The sequence below is a fragment of the Wyeomyia smithii genome, chromosome 3 (assembly GCF_029784165.1).
Source record: "Wyeomyia smithii strain HCP4-BCI-WySm-NY-G18 chromosome 3, ASM2978416v1, whole genome shotgun sequence".
NCBI classification, from domain to species: Eukaryota; Metazoa; Arthropoda; class Insecta; order Diptera; family Culicidae; genus Wyeomyia; species Wyeomyia smithii.
In genome coordinates, this window is record NC_073696.1 from 35502887 (window position 1) to 35521423 (window position 18537).

At 39.0% G+C, this 18537-nt stretch overlaps 1 protein-coding gene across 1 annotated transcript in view; it reads left to right on the forward strand.

Moving 5' to 3' along the window:
- The window catches only part of LOC129728222 (neural-cadherin-like), an 85263-nt gene extending 69136 nt beyond the window's left edge, over positions 1-16127 (forward strand). Inside the window, exons 2-3 of the mRNA XM_055686641.1 lie at positions 5856-7673; positions 15943-16127. Of these exons, the coding sequence (XP_055542616.1) occupies positions 6089-7673; positions 15943-16127 (1770 nt within the window). The 5' untranslated portion in view covers positions 5856-6088. The remainder of the gene's footprint in view (positions 1-5855; positions 7674-15942) is intronic.
- The last annotated feature ends 2410 nt before the right edge of the window (positions 16128-18537 follow it).

Below are 18537 nucleotides of genomic sequence, written 5' to 3' on the forward strand. Positions count from 1 at the left end.
GAAAAGCACAGGAGGGGCGGATAGTTTTCCAGCGCGCGTCGTTTGACAAGAAAGGTGACAAAATGTCAAAAACATTCCGTTCCAGCGCAGTCGAGGAGATGCAGATAAAACTCAGTCTCGGGCATAACGTTTAGCCCGAGATTGCTCGTACGTTGCTTTTATATAGGCGCATTGCAAATCGTAGTAGGTATCGTTCGGTCGATAAATTTCGTGATTAATCTAATGATTACACTGGTCGACAAAATGAAAAAAAACTCGAACCGGAAATTGAAAGATTATGGCTCTTCAACCATTTCTTCGAATTTCAGTGCCCTTAGCCATTACCAAAACGCGTCAAATTACATGAGAGTGTCGTATACAAATTGCTCGCCGGGCTCCTCGCTTTAATGTTGTGTTGATTTAAGTCTCTGAAAAAACGGTAATGGCTAGGGACACCAAAATTCATAGGAATGGTTGAATGCTATAGTCATATTTTTTTTTTTGCTTCTAGAAATGGGTGGTCTTCGGGCACGCCGCTCACACAAGTTCGCCGTGTTTGACGAGAGAGATACTCATCGTTGGTCTTCGTAAGTTAACTTCGCGCACAACGTTGTTCAATTTGGTCACTAACCACGGTGACACATAGCTTTCCTTTCCGTCGCAGTCGTGGAGATGCAAAGGTAAACTCGGTCTCCAACAACAACGACTGTTATACTTTCTTCCTTACAACATCCTTCTTCATCCTAACGACCGTAAGTACATGGCCAGCACCGTTATAAATCTACACGAAGCGGAAGCTACTGAATTGTTGTACATTGAAAATGGTAAACTAATCCCAAGTTGCCATATATGTAATTCTCTGTGCAACTACACTTAAGATCCATCACGGAAGGGCAACTACGAAATGTGCGGTCTTTAAGCTCAAGCTCTAGCTCATGAAGAAAAACACAGATAGTAGAGCAATAAATTGTCGATATCGAAAAGTTTTTAATATACCAAATGTCTTAGAAATGCATGAACCTTCGAGATATGGTGTTATATCGAAACAAAAAAAATCGACGAGATTCTAAGCTCGAACCATTTTTAAGTCACAGAAAGTCGATTTTTATATTTTTACAACGATTAAAAAGAGAAATTTTGACCGCTTTGAAGTACGTGTTCCCAAGGTCCGATTGAGCTGAAATTTCACATGGAAGCTTTTTCCGACAAGAGGACAATTTTGAGCACTACCTCTAAGCGAAATTCGAAAAGTCGATTTTAATTTCCACCCTGATATTCAGTAATTGGATTGAGCAAACTCATCGGACACTCTAAATAAACAATTTAAAAAAGTCATCGCAAAGGAAAAACGCGTAAATTCTGAAATCCCCGAAAAACAAGGCGTTAGTATATTGACCGGGAGTGTTGCTGGTTGCTTGGATTTCTATAAGAACAATTTTTCTATGAATTTGGTATTCTTAAGTTCTTCGTGAAACATCAGAATAAGAGGTTTTTATCAATGAAATATGTGGAGAAAGGTTTTTATTGATGTAACATATTACAAAAAAGTGTAGGTATTAAATGTTTCCATGGTTTTCGTCACATATCTCTTGGTATACTTGATTTTTTTGGCGATTTTATTCCAACATTATTTTTCCTACATATGAAACGGTTGCAACACCATGCTAGAGAAAATCGGGCTCGAAGCGGTTTGATTTCAAATTTGACAACGAATTTTCACCAAAAACACTTTTCATTGAGAGGTACTGAGAGCAAAACTCGAGCTGCAGTCTCTTTAACAAATATATTTTTTTCTAATTTGCTTATAATTTCTGTTTTCATTTTGCCAATGCATATCTCTAGAAGTGTGACGATTGCGGAAATTCAGAATGATGCAAGTTGAAGTAAATTACTCAAGGAATTCAGGAACTATATACATTTTAGCCGAAAATATTGCTAACTGCCCCGATTTTCACGAAAAGAGTTTTTTTTTAATTTGGTATTTCTCGATTCGAATTTAAATATATAAAAAAGTTTTTTTTATTGATGAAATTTTCTGCAGGAACGAATTTTCAAACTCCAACGTTATAGATTTTTTCAATGTTTCCTCACCAAATCGAGGTTCAAATTGGTATAGGATGTCGAATCCCGAAAAAACGTGTGCGGGTCTCACAAAATGTAAAGTTTTGGTTCCGGGTTTCACAATAATGAAATATTCAGGTTCGAATCGGATTCGGGTGTGACCAAAAAAAGTGTACGATTAAAAAAAAAACGCGAGCTGCGCTGGAGAACTTTATTACTACAGTTTTATTTCGTAACAATTTGCCAGGAAATATACTTCACTAATACATCGTGAAATACGTACACATTAATGTTAAAAAAGTGGCTTCGGAACGTGTAACACACAAATATTTTTCAAAAAAACCTGCGTAATATTTTCGTAAACATTAAATAAAATAAATTGCATTATAAATAGTTTAAAAATTAAATGTATATTACTTTCATTCACGTTTTTCTCGAGAAGATGAAAATGTTACCAAAGTTTAAAAATTATATATGCTTGAAAAGTTGAAAATTTTTTTCAACTGGCTTTAAAAGTATTTTCAATCACTAATACCACCTTGTAAAAATATAGTCATAATTAAAAAAGGTTATTAATAGCACAAAATGACATCTTCAGCCTACAGGAACATTCATGCAAACTTCCAACGAAAATGGTAGTAAAAAATATTAGACGGTAACCACAATGCAATTGGAATTGCTTTTAGTTCTTTATTTTGTGATCGAATTGAATTGACAATCACTTTTAATAAGAATAATGTTACCATCTAACCAGCGATGCTGATGTTCCAGTTTGAATTAGATTTGTCCAGTTTTATTCTAGTGATCCAGTCAAACAATAAAATCCCGAATTTTTTTATCTTTCTTTTTTTATTTGTCAGTTTTGTCTAAATTTTTGTCATTTATCATTTAAACAAAACCAAAACTGGAATTTGGTTTGAAATGAGTGATTAGACTCTGTAATCTTTTCAAATTTTTACGCGTAATTAAAGCTCTACATTATCTTGTTTTTATATTTTTGCTATGTTCCAGTTATGTACTTTTATTTTAGAGTAATACTAGCTGACCCGGCAAACTTCGTCCCGCCTATTTTAGTGTTTAATTTAATAATTTTAAACATTTCAAATTTATTGATTCCTTGCGATTGGATTATATCGTTTAAAAATAATTGGTTTTATCGGAATGGCAACATCCTCAACTTTTGGCTTTTGTACATGACCTCTATTCCGGATATATATTGGGTGCATTTCAGTTATTTTCGTAGCTTTCCAGAAACTGAAAGTGGTCATCTTCTGATTCAAAATGGTGTCCAGGGTCAATGCTTGGCTTCTTTTCATCATTTCGATTACGGAATTATCCATATGTAGTAGTATTCGGTTATTTGCAAATGTTTTCCAGAAGTTGCCATTTTTCAATTCAAACTGTTGTCTAAGGTCAATTTATAGCTCCTTGCATCATTCTGGATCCGGTGATCCGCAACCGTAAGTCGCCATCTTGGATTTGAAAATGGCATTTGGAGACAATTTCTGGCCCCTGAGCGTCATTTGGTCATTTTCGGCTGTTTTCCAGAAACCGGATGTCACCATCTTCGAATTCAAAATGGTGTCTGTGGTCGATTCTAGCTCCTGTGTATCATTCTGGTTCCGAAGATACTCATTTTATATGGAAATCGGCCATTTTTGGTTGTTTTTTAGAAACCGGAAGTTGCCATCTTACAATTCATAATGGTGTCTGAGGTCAATTTTCAGCTTAATTCTCGTTCCAGAGATACTCATATTGGATGGTATTTGATCACTTTAGGCTGTTTTCCGGACACCGGAAGTCGCCATCTTGGATTTCAAAACAATTTCGGCCCTCCGTGCGTCAATCTGGTTAAAGAAACGCTCATATTGAGTGGTATTTGATCATTTTAGGCTGTTTTCCAGACACCGGACGTCGCCATCTTACAATTCAAAATATTGTCTGAGGTCGATTTTTGGTTTCAGTGCATCATAACAATCCCGGAAATACCCATATGGCGTCGTAGACAAATTACGTAACGCTAACGCCTAGATTTCAGACCACCTCCCCCCCCCCTATGTAACGATAAGTAACGTCAGATATGACTCCCCCCCTAAAGTTACGTAACGCTGGACAACCTGTCCCCCCTCCAAATTTGCAATTTTGAGCAAACATCTTAGTTACGTAACGGGCTCAACTATCCCCCCCCCCTCCCCCCTATGTAAGTAAAGCAGAATTTGGTTCCATTTAGTTGGTTAGTTCTCGAGATAAGCAGAAATTTGTGTTTCGTTTGTTATGAACCCCTCCCTCACAGAAGAGGGAGGGGAGTCGAACCACTTTGGACATACTTGTTACCTCTAAAACATTCACATACCAAATTTGGTTGTATTTGGTTGATTGGTTCTCGAGCTGTGCGAAATTCGTATTTCATTTGTATGGGACCCCTCCCTTGTAGAAGAGGGAGGGGTGTCAAACCATTATGGATATATTTGTTACCCCCAAAAACATCTACCTACCAAATTTGGTTCTATTTACTTGGTTAGTTTGCGAGATGTGCAGAAACTTGTGTTTCATTTGTATGGGACCCCTCCGTTCCAGAAGAGGGAAGGGTGTCGAACCAACATGGACATATTTGTTACTTTGAAAAACATCAACTTGCCAAATTTGGTTCCATTTACTTGGTTAGTTCTTGAGATGTGCAGAAATTTGTGTTTCATTTGTATGGGACCCCTCCCTTCCAGAAGAGGAAAGGGTGTCGAACCAACATGGACATATTTGTTACTCCGAAAAACATTCATTTGCCATATTTGGTTCCATTTGCTTGGTTAGTTTTCGAGACGTGCAGAAATTTGTGTTTCATTTGTATGGGACCCCTCCCTTGCAGAAGGGGGAGAGGTCTCAAACTATCTTAGTCACCTTTCCCGGCCCCTAATATCCCTATATACAAAATTTCACGCCGATCGGTTCGGTAGTTTCCAAGCCTATATGAATCAGACAGACAGACAGAGCTGCATTTTTATATGTTTAGATACTTTCTATTAGACAGCGGAGTGTTTCTAGTTGAAGAAGTGAATAGATTTTTTTTTGTCCGATAAAAGTGAGGAAATGATGCCCTAAGGGTGTTTAATTCATCTCCGTGAGATTTTACAAAAGTTCAACCGGGGTCAGCATTCGTGAGCGGTCGAAAAAAACGTTACCTACCGTTAATTTGGCTCTCCCAATTTCCGGTATGCGTGTAAGCTCAACCAGAGATTATCGGTGTACGTTTCGATTACATCTTTGATTCGGAATTGGCTGGTTGCAATGGCAGTAGCAGCCACAGCTGCTACACTTGGTGCTCCATGTAAGGGAGAGCAGAAATTCATCATCCCAAGCCCCTGTTAGGCGTGTTATTTATTTTTGTACAGCCAGAGTTTGCGTTTAATTTTGGTTCTTCTATTCGCTTCATCATTTGATTCTCCACCACCCAGAATAGAGCGAAAGAAAGAGAGAGAGAGCGCAGAATAAAAACGCAAAAGGAAGAGTTTTAATTTCATACCGCTCCGATTTGCCCAGCCGGCCGACGGTTTTTTGACCTTTCCTGTGTTCTTCGGAAGCTGCCCGTATCCGCTGCATATTTCGATTCAACTTTCAATTCTTCTTGGACCGAAAAGTGACAACTTGTCTCCCACAGACGATCAGTCATGTGTGGTTTCCTAGTAAAAGGTAACATATCCACTTGATATGTTCAATCAATCAAACGCAGTTTTATCCGTTGTTTATGCGTTGCGATTCAAGGTCTGCCGGTGAAACCCAAGTACTTATACGATTCTCTTTTTCTCTGTGTTTATTTACAGGTGATTTCATCTGCGCCAACAGCGTGATCAGAACAAGATGCCTCAACGGTTTATTAGTAGTGCGTATTTAGCGAGCAAGAAGATAATCGATTCCCCCTAGTGCGTAAGCGATTTCAGCTCCATGTGAGGTGGTGCGATATAAGTAAATGAAGCATTAGAATCGAATACAAGTTTAGTGCGGGTTTCAGTGTAATTGTAAGTGAAAGTGCGGTTCCGCAGAAGACGCCAGCAAAATGTGGAACCTCGGAGCTACCGCCGCCGTTGCCGTGCGGGGCCCGAGCAGTTGTCCGATCAGGGGCAGTAATTACCGGTCCCCGGGTCACCGTCCGGTATCAGCAGTGAAACGTAGTCATCGATCTAAATTACTCAGTGTTTCAATGTTAGCCATCGTAGTAGTGTTAGTGTTAAATCTCAATGTTGTCATAGTATCCTGTAAGCACCATCGCCATCATAGCGCTAGCAGCGAAGAGTTCAAGTTCGACTCAGCGAACAGCTTTATTAGCTTAGTCCTGCCTCACGACACATATCCGGGCTACAGCATTCAGAAGTTTACCGCCAACTTCACCAGTCCAAACTCACCATTTTCATCGATTTCGTCCTATTCGTCAAAGCCACTCAACTATCGGCTGCTGGAGACGGATTACTCTAAGTACTTCACCGTGCTTGATGATGGTATGGTGATGACCACTTCTGATCTCTCCCCGCTAGTCAACCGGCCGGTTAAACTGGTCGTCCTGGAGGAGACCCCCAATTCCACTGCCACACATCAGCTTCAACTGTACATCATGAATCGCAAGGATATGCTGCATTTTCCCAGTGCCCTCGGTGAAACGGTCGGTGAAGTGAGTGAAAACAAAAATCCCGGTACGCGAGTTCGTGAACTTCCGCTGTTGCAGGCAAATTCCGCGCGCGGTGCCAAATCGGTTATTTACTCGATCGTGAACGGTAACGATGGACACGAGTTCGCACTGGAAAACAGCAGCAATGGGGAGATTAAGAACACGGTTCACATTGAGGACACCAGAAAGCACGGCGTTTGGCTAGTGACGAATAAACCACTCGATCGTGAAACGAAGGATGAATACACGATCCTGGTAGAAGCCACTGACACGAAAAGAATCAACAAAGCGGAAGTGAAACTAAAGGTCAGAGTTCTAGATGTCAACGATAATTCTCCGGTGTTCACTAAACCGGACTACCGCTTTATGGTGACCGGAGTCAAAAGCACCAACGCCTACGGTAACGAAACCATCACTTGGGAACGTTTCACCAGCGTTGGTAAGGTCGAGGCAAAAGACGCAGACGGTGACAAAGTGGCCTATCGTTTGATGAATCCCAGCAATACGGTAGTTATTGTACCGCAAACTGGTGAGCTGCTGCTAGCCGGAGAGCCGGACTTTTCCGAACTGTTCATAGACGTGGAAGCTCACGATATTCGCACACCAAGTGTTAAAAGTGAAAAACCTGCCCGCGTCCTTATAGAATTTGTAGCTCCGGACCCGGTACCGGTGGTCGTTCAGCACCTTAATCACGAATATCAGCACTCGCATCGGCGTGACAAACGTCGAGTTACGCGAGCTGTCCGACCAACCAAACGGATCGAATTTACCGAAGCCGATGGCGACACCGAAGGCCGTAATGTTTTTCAGCTGGAGAAGGAAACCGATCGAGAAACGTTCAAGATACGGGACGAAAATCCGTGGGTAACGGTTGAAACCAACGGAGCCGTCCGCGTCAAGAAGAAGTGGGACTACGAAGAACTAGGACCGGAGAAAACGATCGACTTCTGGGTTATCATCACCAATCAGGGACATAACGGTGAGTGTTTTTCAAAAATTTCCATTAAAGACCATGTTGTTAAACGCCACCGCCCCCGTGCCGAAAAGCCTCTGCGGAAAGGTTATTTTTATGTTTAATCTCAGCAGGGTTATCCGTTTCATTTTATCGTTTTTTTAGTCGTCTTTCCAACACATCCACCGCGGGCTGGCTTCCACTGGCTCATGAATAAAGATTACCTGTTTCTTATCACACTGACGGCTAACGGCGCTCTTCACTAGCGACAGAGACACAAAGCATCATGACATTGCACTGTTCAACAAAGTCCTCCGGCGAAAATCCGGATTCGAGGCAGAGGCGGAAGCCTTATCATTTTGAAATTATTCGGAATGGCACTTCGATACAAGCCGACAAGGATGATGCTTTTTTTCTCTCTCTCTCTCGCAGAGTGAAAACAATGGATAATAATATGCTAAATTCCATCAAGCATGGCTCGAAAAAAAATCCTTTTTCCTCAGAGCGTCATTGCCAAAGTGAATACTAATAGGCTGAATTGTGCGTTGGCTGGTCCGTGACATTGGGTTTTCCTTTCGAAGTGCGAAGTGAAATTCAAACCGACGACGACAACGACGCAATGGATATGTGGTCAGTCGGAAGGTTTGTTTGTTGTTTATTTTTTCATTTCCCTTTCCTTTGGCCGCCGTTCACACTTGGAGATATCGATTGTCACTCGATCCCGACCGGGTGCAGTTGAAACAACTGCCGACACCTCTGCCGGGACACGATGGGGTAATAAATTTATTAATTTTAATACGTCGATTACAATAAAAACCAGCAAACTGCCACGATGGGACGTTTACGGCCGTGAGCCTAATTGGTTTTTCTGTTTATTGAGATTTGTGTGAAAATGGGTGGTTTTGTGTTCGTTTGGATGGATGGGAATATTCCATAAATTTGAATTCTAATTGGTGGGTTGAAGACTCGGGATTAGACGCTGGTTTAGAAAGCCGGCAGCGGATTTAATTTAACCAAATTGGTGAATATCTTGTGTGACCTATCATTATCAATTGTGTTTCATGAGTTTTGAATCGTTTGCCGAGAATTGATGTGGAGGAAAAACAGATAAAATTTACTTTAATTTCTATAGGGCCTGGAAAAGAAATTAAACCGAGTGAGTTAATCCCGATGCCCCCGAAAGCCGGCGCTAACGTTCGCTAACTTGGCCAGTAAATCTTCCGCCAGAGTAGAGAAATCGTCGTTTTTATTGCGTGCAAATTATTCAAACCTCGCTGCCATTATTCAACACTGTCATATATCCGCCAGGAACGACATTTATGGTACATGCCTGTGGTCGCTCTCGACCCGATGGCAATCGCAATCGGTGCACGGTGGAATGTCATTTGCGTTCGCGCTGGGCCCCGAACCGTAATTCCTACCGGATTGGCTACGTTCGCGAGTGGCCCATTTCCGGTGCCCCTTTATGGCCCTGATGGAACTATGCTTTACATTTAATGTGACGACTGGTTGCTGTAATCCTAGCGGGAAAATCTTCTAGCAAAAAAAAAGCAGAAACCCATCATAAAGCATTGGATTTATGGTTGTGGTTTTATGTATCCCGTTTTGGAGTTTGTTTTTCATTGGGAATGGGAATGTTTGCCGAAATGATCGCTTCCTTCTTCGATTTTACTGGAACAGTCCATGGGCTTGGTAATGCCAAAATTTATCGTTTATTTCTTGTTATTCGTATCAAATGGCGATAAATTATGAATAGCGTGCTTCAATGGTGCGTAGTCCAGTCCTCCGTAGTGAGGGGCACAAGTACGCATTGGCCTTTTCAAAACATGCGAGAAAAAGAAACTGGCAGCATTGTGTGGCAGCATACACGTAAAAGTAGCCATTAGATTTCGTTTATTGGTGCGGAGTTATGAGCAAACTTGTGTTTTGAGCTGTTTTGATCTGATTCTCTTTGTTTTGGGAACTACAATTCACCTTTCGGGAGACTAGAGAAACTCGAGAATAACAGAACCTAAAAAACGCTTCCAAAAATACCTCAGTTTCGGAACAAATCCCCAGTAAAACGGATTTTCAGAAATAAGAAAATTGTTTCGGGGTACCGCTCTGATGCCTATTTGAAAGAAAATTACTTATTGAATCTGTTAGTGCTAAAATTGTCGAGATCGGATGAAAATTGCAAAAACTATAACAATTGTAATCTGTGGTAACATGTTACCTTTCTAAATTGTGATACTGAGTGGCTAAAAAAGCGGCGCAAAATTAGGCAAAAAATCTTTGTGGATTATGATAAATACGAACTTTTGCCCCGCATGCAGAGTAAAAGTTCGCATCCAAGTAATTTTTCTTAGAGTGAAATCCTCACGCTGCAAACAAAATTCGAAAAAACTCTTGTAATACGTTTTGAAAAGATTCATGTACCACTTGGAAACATAACCGAACTTTATGATAATTTTTTGCAATCTTGAATAACTGATCATGATGTATCTTGCCTTTGCGCAATGGTCCAAACACCGAAATTAGGGATAAATTTGGATTTGGAGCTCGCTATGAATATTCTAGAGAAAAACTTTTTTTATAAAGTTGTTATATATGATGAAGCGCTTATTTAAAAATTATCATATATAAGAGTGATCCAAATTTTTGATCAAGTATCTATCTTTTTTATCTTTGTAGATAGAGGAAAGCGTTGTTCTACAATACTATAATTTCGATTCAAGCAACTTCGTAGAAAAAAGTTTATCTCTATCCTTGAAAATAACCGAATTAGATTGAAAAAACACCTTTTTGCTCCAAATTTTTAATTCTTATTTCACTATAAAAAGTCTTCAAACGACTTTTAGGGCTTTTCAAGACAAACAATTTGCAATGCTGACATCGTAAATATCTCAATTTTATTCAAAGTTATTGATGTTTTTCATTAAAAAATGCCTCTTATATTTGTTTGTCGTTTTTTTTAGCAAACGAGATATTGACTTCGTCCTACCTTTATAGTTGTTGTGAATTTTTGAAAATAATACATATCGTCTAAAGTCATTTTTTCATAGTCACCCTATTTCGGAACTGGTCACCGTAAAATAATGACACTCATATTCTCTTGATGGATCTTTGGGATATCTTGCCTCGTGGTAGCCACCAGGTAGCTTTTGAAAGATCCAACACTATCTTCAAAGAAATCGCTTTTCAAAAGTAGCCATAGAGCTTCCCCGTTCTTTGCAACTGCATGTGCAGGGTTAACTAGCAGGGAAATGTTTTTTTGACCGAAATATGGTCGAAGGTGACCACCAGGCGGCCCTCTAGAAGAGACCATGTAAAAAAATTATTTTTCATAGGTGTCCCTAGAATTTTCTGGTTTTTTTAAATCCTCTCCTTGGTGGTGAGACGTAACCGCATTACGTAACGTTACAGTGTTACGTAACATCACAGCGTTACAAAACATCACAGTGCTGCTTAGCATCACAGAGTTACATAACGTAACATCGTTACATAACGTCACAGCGCTACGTCCCGCCTAAGACCGAACCAACAGACAATAGAATACTATTAAGGCCACGCACATTTGTGTATGATATATCTGAGTGAAATGCATAATATGATACAGATACTACACGATGTGAATCCGATTTGTACCAACATATCATGAAAAAGCTGTTGGAGCCTCGCACAAAAGTGTGAGATTTACTTGTAAGAAATGCTGAAGTTATTAAATTTTTAATTATGAACCCAAGTTGAGCCAGAATGTTGTTGGCGCCACGCACAAGTGTGTGTATTTCGTTTAAAAATATCAAAAGTGAATTAAATTCTGGCGGCAACTTTGGGTAACTTTTGATCGTCCGTCATTAGGTCACTTGCTGGCCCCTTTAAATCATATTTTACTCAAAAAATCATTTTCTTTGTTTTGATCGCACAGAATAGACTAGAAAAAAACAAGGTAACTCCTGAGACTTATCGTAATTTTCAGAAGGGCCATCGCGGCCTGCCGAAAGCTGACTTTGAGTTAAGTCAAGTTGAGTAGTCATATATCTGATCAATAATTTTGTCAAAGACACCAGAATGTTATCTTCCTCATTGAGCCCAGTCATGGAATAGGCGAAATCCCTTTCGTTACAAAATACTTACAGGTACACTGGCGCCACGTCGTTTTTCAAAGCATTTCAAAGCAAACATATCTTCATCTGATATCACTTAATTACTTGAACAATCTTGCTAAAGGTATGAATTTTCAGTGTCCCAAGATCTTTTTTTTAACATTTCGGCATCACTGTTTATTTATTAGTAAGCTGACCAGTTTTTCTCCAGACAAAAACGGGACAAAATACGGGACACTTGGGATGATTGATTTTTTCAAATAAGCTTTTGAAAATAAGGCCGTAAAAATTACCACAGGGAAGATCGAAATTTGGTCCAACTACAATCATGGCTCTTATGGTCCCAACTTGCAATCGCGTCTTTTGAACAGTCCACATACCGTTTACAATAGAGTCCTTTCCAGTGGTGCGGTACTATCAGGAAGGCACAACATGTGCTCAGTAACTTCAACAGATTCCTGGCACTCAAGTTACCAAATTCCTGGTTCGTTGAAGTTTTTTGTTAAAAATTATCAAGAAGTAAAAAACGGTACAGCATGGCAAAAAGACGGGACGGTATGAAATATTCGAAAAACGGTACTATCCCGTTCAAAACGGTACGTTTGGTTAGCCTATTTATTAGGGAATGCAAAAATTTGCCTTTCGAATTTCCTTTAGCAGTCTAGCTCAAAAACATCGTCGAAAAAAGTCCTCAAGCAAAATTTCTTCTCAATCGAACTTCGGGATGAGGAACCTAGAAGTTTCACGTTTTTGACTAATAGAAAGGGTACATGAATTTTTCAGTTATTCAATTGTATCTCATGAAATTGCTGATATCGATATTTTAAACCAAATGTCTTAGAAAATCATAAAACTTCTAGATCAATTGTTGGCTTGTAAAAAGTTTTTATTTGTGAAAAATCGACTTTCTGGGAGAGTAGTCCTCCCAGGAAAACCGATCTTTTAATCATTTTTTTCTAGTGACAGCTCCAGATCTCGGAAAATCGTGCATTTCTAATGCATTTGGCGTCAAAAAATGTTTCGAAGTCAGAAATTTCATGTTTTTTTCATCGGGCAAAGAATTGAAACTTCGACCGCTTTAAGGGACGACTGCTGCAAGTCTGATTGTAGAGGCTGCATTGTAATACTCTTCGTTCTGTCTGTTACTAGATTGATATCGCCGTAGAGTTGTATGAAATGGTGACGTGAGACTAAACACTGTAATTATTTATTTATTTATTAACATAAGTAACGTAAGGCAATGCCTTTTAATATGTTACAAAAAGATTTATCATTGATTGGCTGTCTATCTTTCATGTAGCTTCCAACTTAAACAACTATTTATTTGTATTAGTTTATTTTGTGTTTCCTCTTAGTTCAATTCTTTATTTAATTTGTACTGTTAAGCCATGCCAGCAAATTGCGCTTGAAGACCGCTAAGTTTGTAATAGATTTGATTGAAGACGGTAACGAGCTCCAATGAACAATGCCTCTAACAAAAAGTGCTGAGCCATAGTCACAGGTTCTATGACGCGGTACAGAAAAGTTTCTTGTTTGGAGATTTCTTACAGGCGTCAAGTTCGAAAAAAGATACGCAGGTTTCTTAGTCATATTGATTTTAAAAATTGAAAGACAAGATCTGTATATATAAAAATGTGAGAAACTGCAACCTAGTAGAGCTGCATGGTGATGTGAAACATGCGAATATCTGGGAAGATTATAAATATATCTTACACATGCATTTAGAGCCATACGAAGCTTATTTAAAACACCCACAGCAGAATTAGCGAAAAGGGAATCATCGTAAACGAAATGAGGGAGTATTAATGATTTGAATAACCGCAGCTTTGTTGTAATATGTAAGTGTTTCGTAACTAAATTCAGACGTTTCAACGCGCCATAAATCTTTCCACACTGGGCATTAATGTGGGCATCCCATTTAAGCTGACGTGTGAAAATAACTCCTAAGTTGTTTACCTTATCTACAAAATGAATTTGCTCACCCTGAAAATATAATTGTGGAGGTGTGAGTAAAGCTTTGGAAAACAGTACAACTTTAGTTTTCTGGGGGTTAACAAATAGAAGGTTTGTATTCGACCATAACGATATTTTGTTCAAGTCGTGGTTTATTTTTATAGCAACATCATTAATGTCATAGTTATGATTAGTACAAAAGTATACCTGAACGTCATCCGCGAACAAATGAATCAAGCAATAATCTAGGCTAGTAGACAAGTCATTAATGAAAAGCGAAAATAAAAGTGGACCAAGGACGGATCCTTGTGGGACGCCAGATAAAATTGGCTGAAAGGAAGACAGAACATGATTACAGAAAACAGCTTGGTATCTTTCCGTAAGGTATGACCTAATTAACTTGATTGCCGTTGTAGAGAAATCAAATGAAGATGATAGCTTATTTAAGAGTTTACTATGGGAAACACGATCAAACGCCTTTGCAAAATCTATCAAAAGTAGAATGGCGATCCCCTTTCTATCTACTGCCTGAGCAATATCATTATGAACCTTAAGTAATGCACTTTCAGTACTATGATGTTTCCGAAACCCTGACTGAAAAGGACTGAGCAAACCCGCTTCTTGAAGGTGATCCGTAATTTGTGCTTTGATCAATTTTTCAAATGCTTTAGATAGCGCGCTAAGAAGACTAATGGGTCTAAAGTTCGCGATGTCGGATACATTATTTTTCTTCTTTAAAGGAATTACTTTCACTAACTTCCACTCCCTGGGATACTTTGAAGTGCACAGGATAGTGTTAAACAAGTGATTAATAACTGGCAAGATCCAAGGCAACATTATTTTAATAAACGCGATTGGAATATTATCCGGTCCACACGCATTTGACTTGATTGAAAAAATTGCATTTATGACTTTGTCGACAGTAACGACTCGAAAACCAAATCTATTGAAGTCGTTTGCTGGTAGTAAGGGGGATTGATCCGCGCAAAAATTGGAAATAAAATACATATTGATTTCTTGTGCGGTATACTCAACATTCTCAGTTTCATCATTCTTAGTCACACCAAGCTTTCTAATATTGTTCCACAGCTGCTTACAGGGAACATCTGTCCTGAATTTACTTCTGTCATACTCCTGTTTAGCCCTCTTGATCAAGTCATTAACAACATTCCGGACACGTTTGTATAGGGTCAAATCTTCAGTAAGTTTCGTATGCTTCCATTTTCTATAAGCCAGATTTCTATTGATGATTGCTATTTCTATATCACTGGTAAACCACGGATTTGATTTTACCCTAGTTGCTCTCAATGGTATAAAATTGTTGTGTAAATAACACAGATGAGTGTTGAGCAGTTGAGCAATAATATCAGGATCATTAATACTCAACGCTTCATTCCAATTTATAGATTGGCAGGCTTCATTAGGTGCAGCAGTATCGAAATTGAAATAGTCACGATAAAATGTTGCCTGTGTACGAGTTTCAGGCAGTACATCCAACGAACAGAACAGTAAGTCATGGTTAGATACACCAGGTAAAAAATTTGATCCTGCCTAGATATTACGTGCGGGGAATCAGAAATAATCAGATCAAGTACCTCTAATCGAATTCTTAAGTAAAACGGTATTAAAATCACCTACAAAGAAACAGAGATCATACTTTGAAACAAATTCATCAAAGTGCTGCAGTAAGACGTTTGAGCAATCATTATTCGGAGGATTGTAGTAAACTCCGAACAATATTTTTTTATCACCGCATTTCAAATCAAGTAGTAAGAACTCTGTTGAATGATCTTCTGACCGACGGGTCACTTTACAGAATATGTTCTTTCTAATATAAACACATATTCCACCTCCATGCCTATTCCGAACATGTCGACTCAGTTTGAAACCATCAATAGAAACCATATTATCTTTAATCGATTCATTTAACCAGGTCTCCGACATGCAGATTATGTCCATTTTGCTGTTAAGAAATATTGATTTTACTTCGTCGAATTTTACCATTTTACGTGCACATAAACTTTGCACATTAATGTGACAACCATTCAATTTATCACTGCTCAAAGCAGCGTGTAATACAGCCCTAGGAATGTTAGAGTTTGGGGCATTGTTGTCTGTTGGATTACCCAAAATCATCAATGACATAACGCGCAATCTTCAAACGAAACGCACCCACACCACTTACCAGCACAGAGTATAACTCAGCAGAGAGGAAACACAAATTAAACCTACATCTAATACTAACGCAATTCATTCAGGTCAATTATCACAGTCCAATCAACGCATTGTAACACCAGCGGATCATGAGTTCTTCGCAAAACAAAAAGCACCAACAGCAGCAACAGCATTCGATCTTGCATCCAGCTTCCTCCAGTGGCAATGTAAGAAAATCGCACTATCACAGTCGATAAGCTCCAGCAGACCAGCCCAGCAAAACTTTTGACTTTTAGGACAGGAAGACTCACGGATCACAGGATCGGATCCAGCTGCTCGACAGAGTAGAACGCTTCGGCGCGTTCGGTATCACTTGTTGTTATGTGCACGACACCGTTCTTCGTAAAAACTTTCTGTAAGCGGCCCTGTCGCTTTAGTTTAACTGCTTCGGCTCGAACTCTTCTCGCCTCCTCCGACAAATTTTCGTTGATGAATATACGACTAGCGCTATCAAATCCAGCGTGGCGCAGATTCAAATTTCTCGAGCCCAAATATCTTCTGTAAAATTCGTCTCTCACATTTCGAATACTAAACTGACAAACAATAGAAGGGGATGCACCTGCCGTAATATGCGATCTTGATAGACGTCGCAAATCGACATACGGAATTTCAGCCTCTGCATAAGCCAAACTGCAAGCGATATTCTTGAACAGCTGTTGTAGATTTTCATTCTGCCTGTAAGAAACTGCGAAAATAATCAAGTCCTGTGACTTTTCCAACGAACTCACAGATTGCTTAGCTAGATCCAAGTTGCATCGTATTTCACCTATCGCATTATCCATTCTTGTAACACTCGACGTTTGTTCATTCTGCAGAGTAACAAGCTGATTTTCCAAACCGACAATCTTCTATTCAAGTTCCTTCTTGCAGGAATCAATTTTCGCCTCCAGTTTTGCACTTGTCGAGGTAAACATATCCTGAATCATTCCCCAAAGATCATCCAGGTTCTGTATGTTGCCTGAACAGTTTTTATCGCCATCATCCCGGTAACGCTTGTTTACATTTCCATCCATATATAGCAACGTAGAAGTAGAACAAGAGCGTGTGATTGGTTTTGTTTTGTCCATTACTGACGTCTCCTATTCCGAGCGTTTCGGCGCGGTAGCGTTTTTGAAGGGTGTGTTTTTTATTTCGCAAAACAAAGCAGCGACGAGGTAAACTTTTCAAGGTCTAATACCGTATTAAATGCGGTTTTTCTGCAGACTTCACTTGATACAGGTGTAACTTTCACTAACGCTTTGCTATAACGTTACAAAGTGCACTGTTTGAAGCGGGAACACGGGTAAAAACGCGTCGTTTGGACTGTGATCAGTACAACTTACACAATGCTAAACATCCCTAATTAGAGTGATTTTTTAACACATAGGTTGAAAAGTCCACAGACAGAATCAAACCGTTTGTTCAGTTACTTATTTTCATTCTCAACCTCCCCTTAAATTTTTTTAGAAAAATTTTTAATTAACACTCGAAAGAAATTCGTTTACTTAAAATTCGTTTACGTAAAATTCGTTTCTTCATTGCACACAAATCGTGTACCGCTGCAATGATAGACGACGAGTGACCAGCGGCGTTCTGCTCCACGTATACTGTATGGTAATGTTGGTTCTACCGGATGTTTTCTTCCAAGACATCAGTTATTATTATGCTCTAACAGCTGGTTTGGAAATTGTTCAAGAAGACGGGTTGTTTCAAATTTTACCTTCGAGACATCATATTAGTCTAAGTTCATGGAAGCAAACATTAACCTGTTGGGTTCGAGACGAATGACCAACACATAATTAAAACCTCGTGAATAAAAAAATAAATAACCTATTGGGATGGGGAGACTCTTTCAATTGATATTGATACAGAGAATATCACAGGGAATGGTTGGTGTCTATTCCTGTCGTCTGTTCTAGGAATGCTTGCATGTGATTGATTCATTGTTTGCGTAAATTTGGCCTTGAAACATTTTATCGATTTTCAGTGCTGAGCAATGAAACAATAGTAATAACTAGCGTATTTCAAAATTGTCCAACATTTCATCCATCCAATAAAATATTGGATATTGTTTCCCTTCATGTGGTTATGCTGGTATTATCGTTTGAAATCTGACGCAACATTTGCCAATTTTATTTCTTTTTTTCACAGAATCCATCCCAGTTTAGAAACCAAAGACGCAGTCCCACGTCAAAAAATTACTTTAACCTGATATACTGGTACCCCGGAGAGAAACAATTTTCTTTTCCGAATTTTCTCCCTGTTCTTCTCTAGCTTTTTATTTCTCGGCTTTGTCCCTGTTACCATGGAACGGGGTGAAATTGATTATTTTTTGTAATATTTTTCAAATAACTAGCTTCATTTAATTTTTTTCATTTCCCGAGATAGTATATATTTAAAACAAGTACTGGTATCTGCTCTAGAAAACCACTATGGCTATTGGTGAAATTTCTATCGTCTACTCCATGAAATAGATTCGAGAATCCTATAAAATACTATGAGATGAATCAGGAGGAAATTGATCACCCTTGAAATCAATACATTCTGTAGAAAATGTGCTTTTATTCGATAAGTTCATGATAAATGATGATTTCTGAACTGAAAAATATCAATCAAAGCTAGTTTGGAAACGAAAATATCGATATTTCAGGTTAAAATCT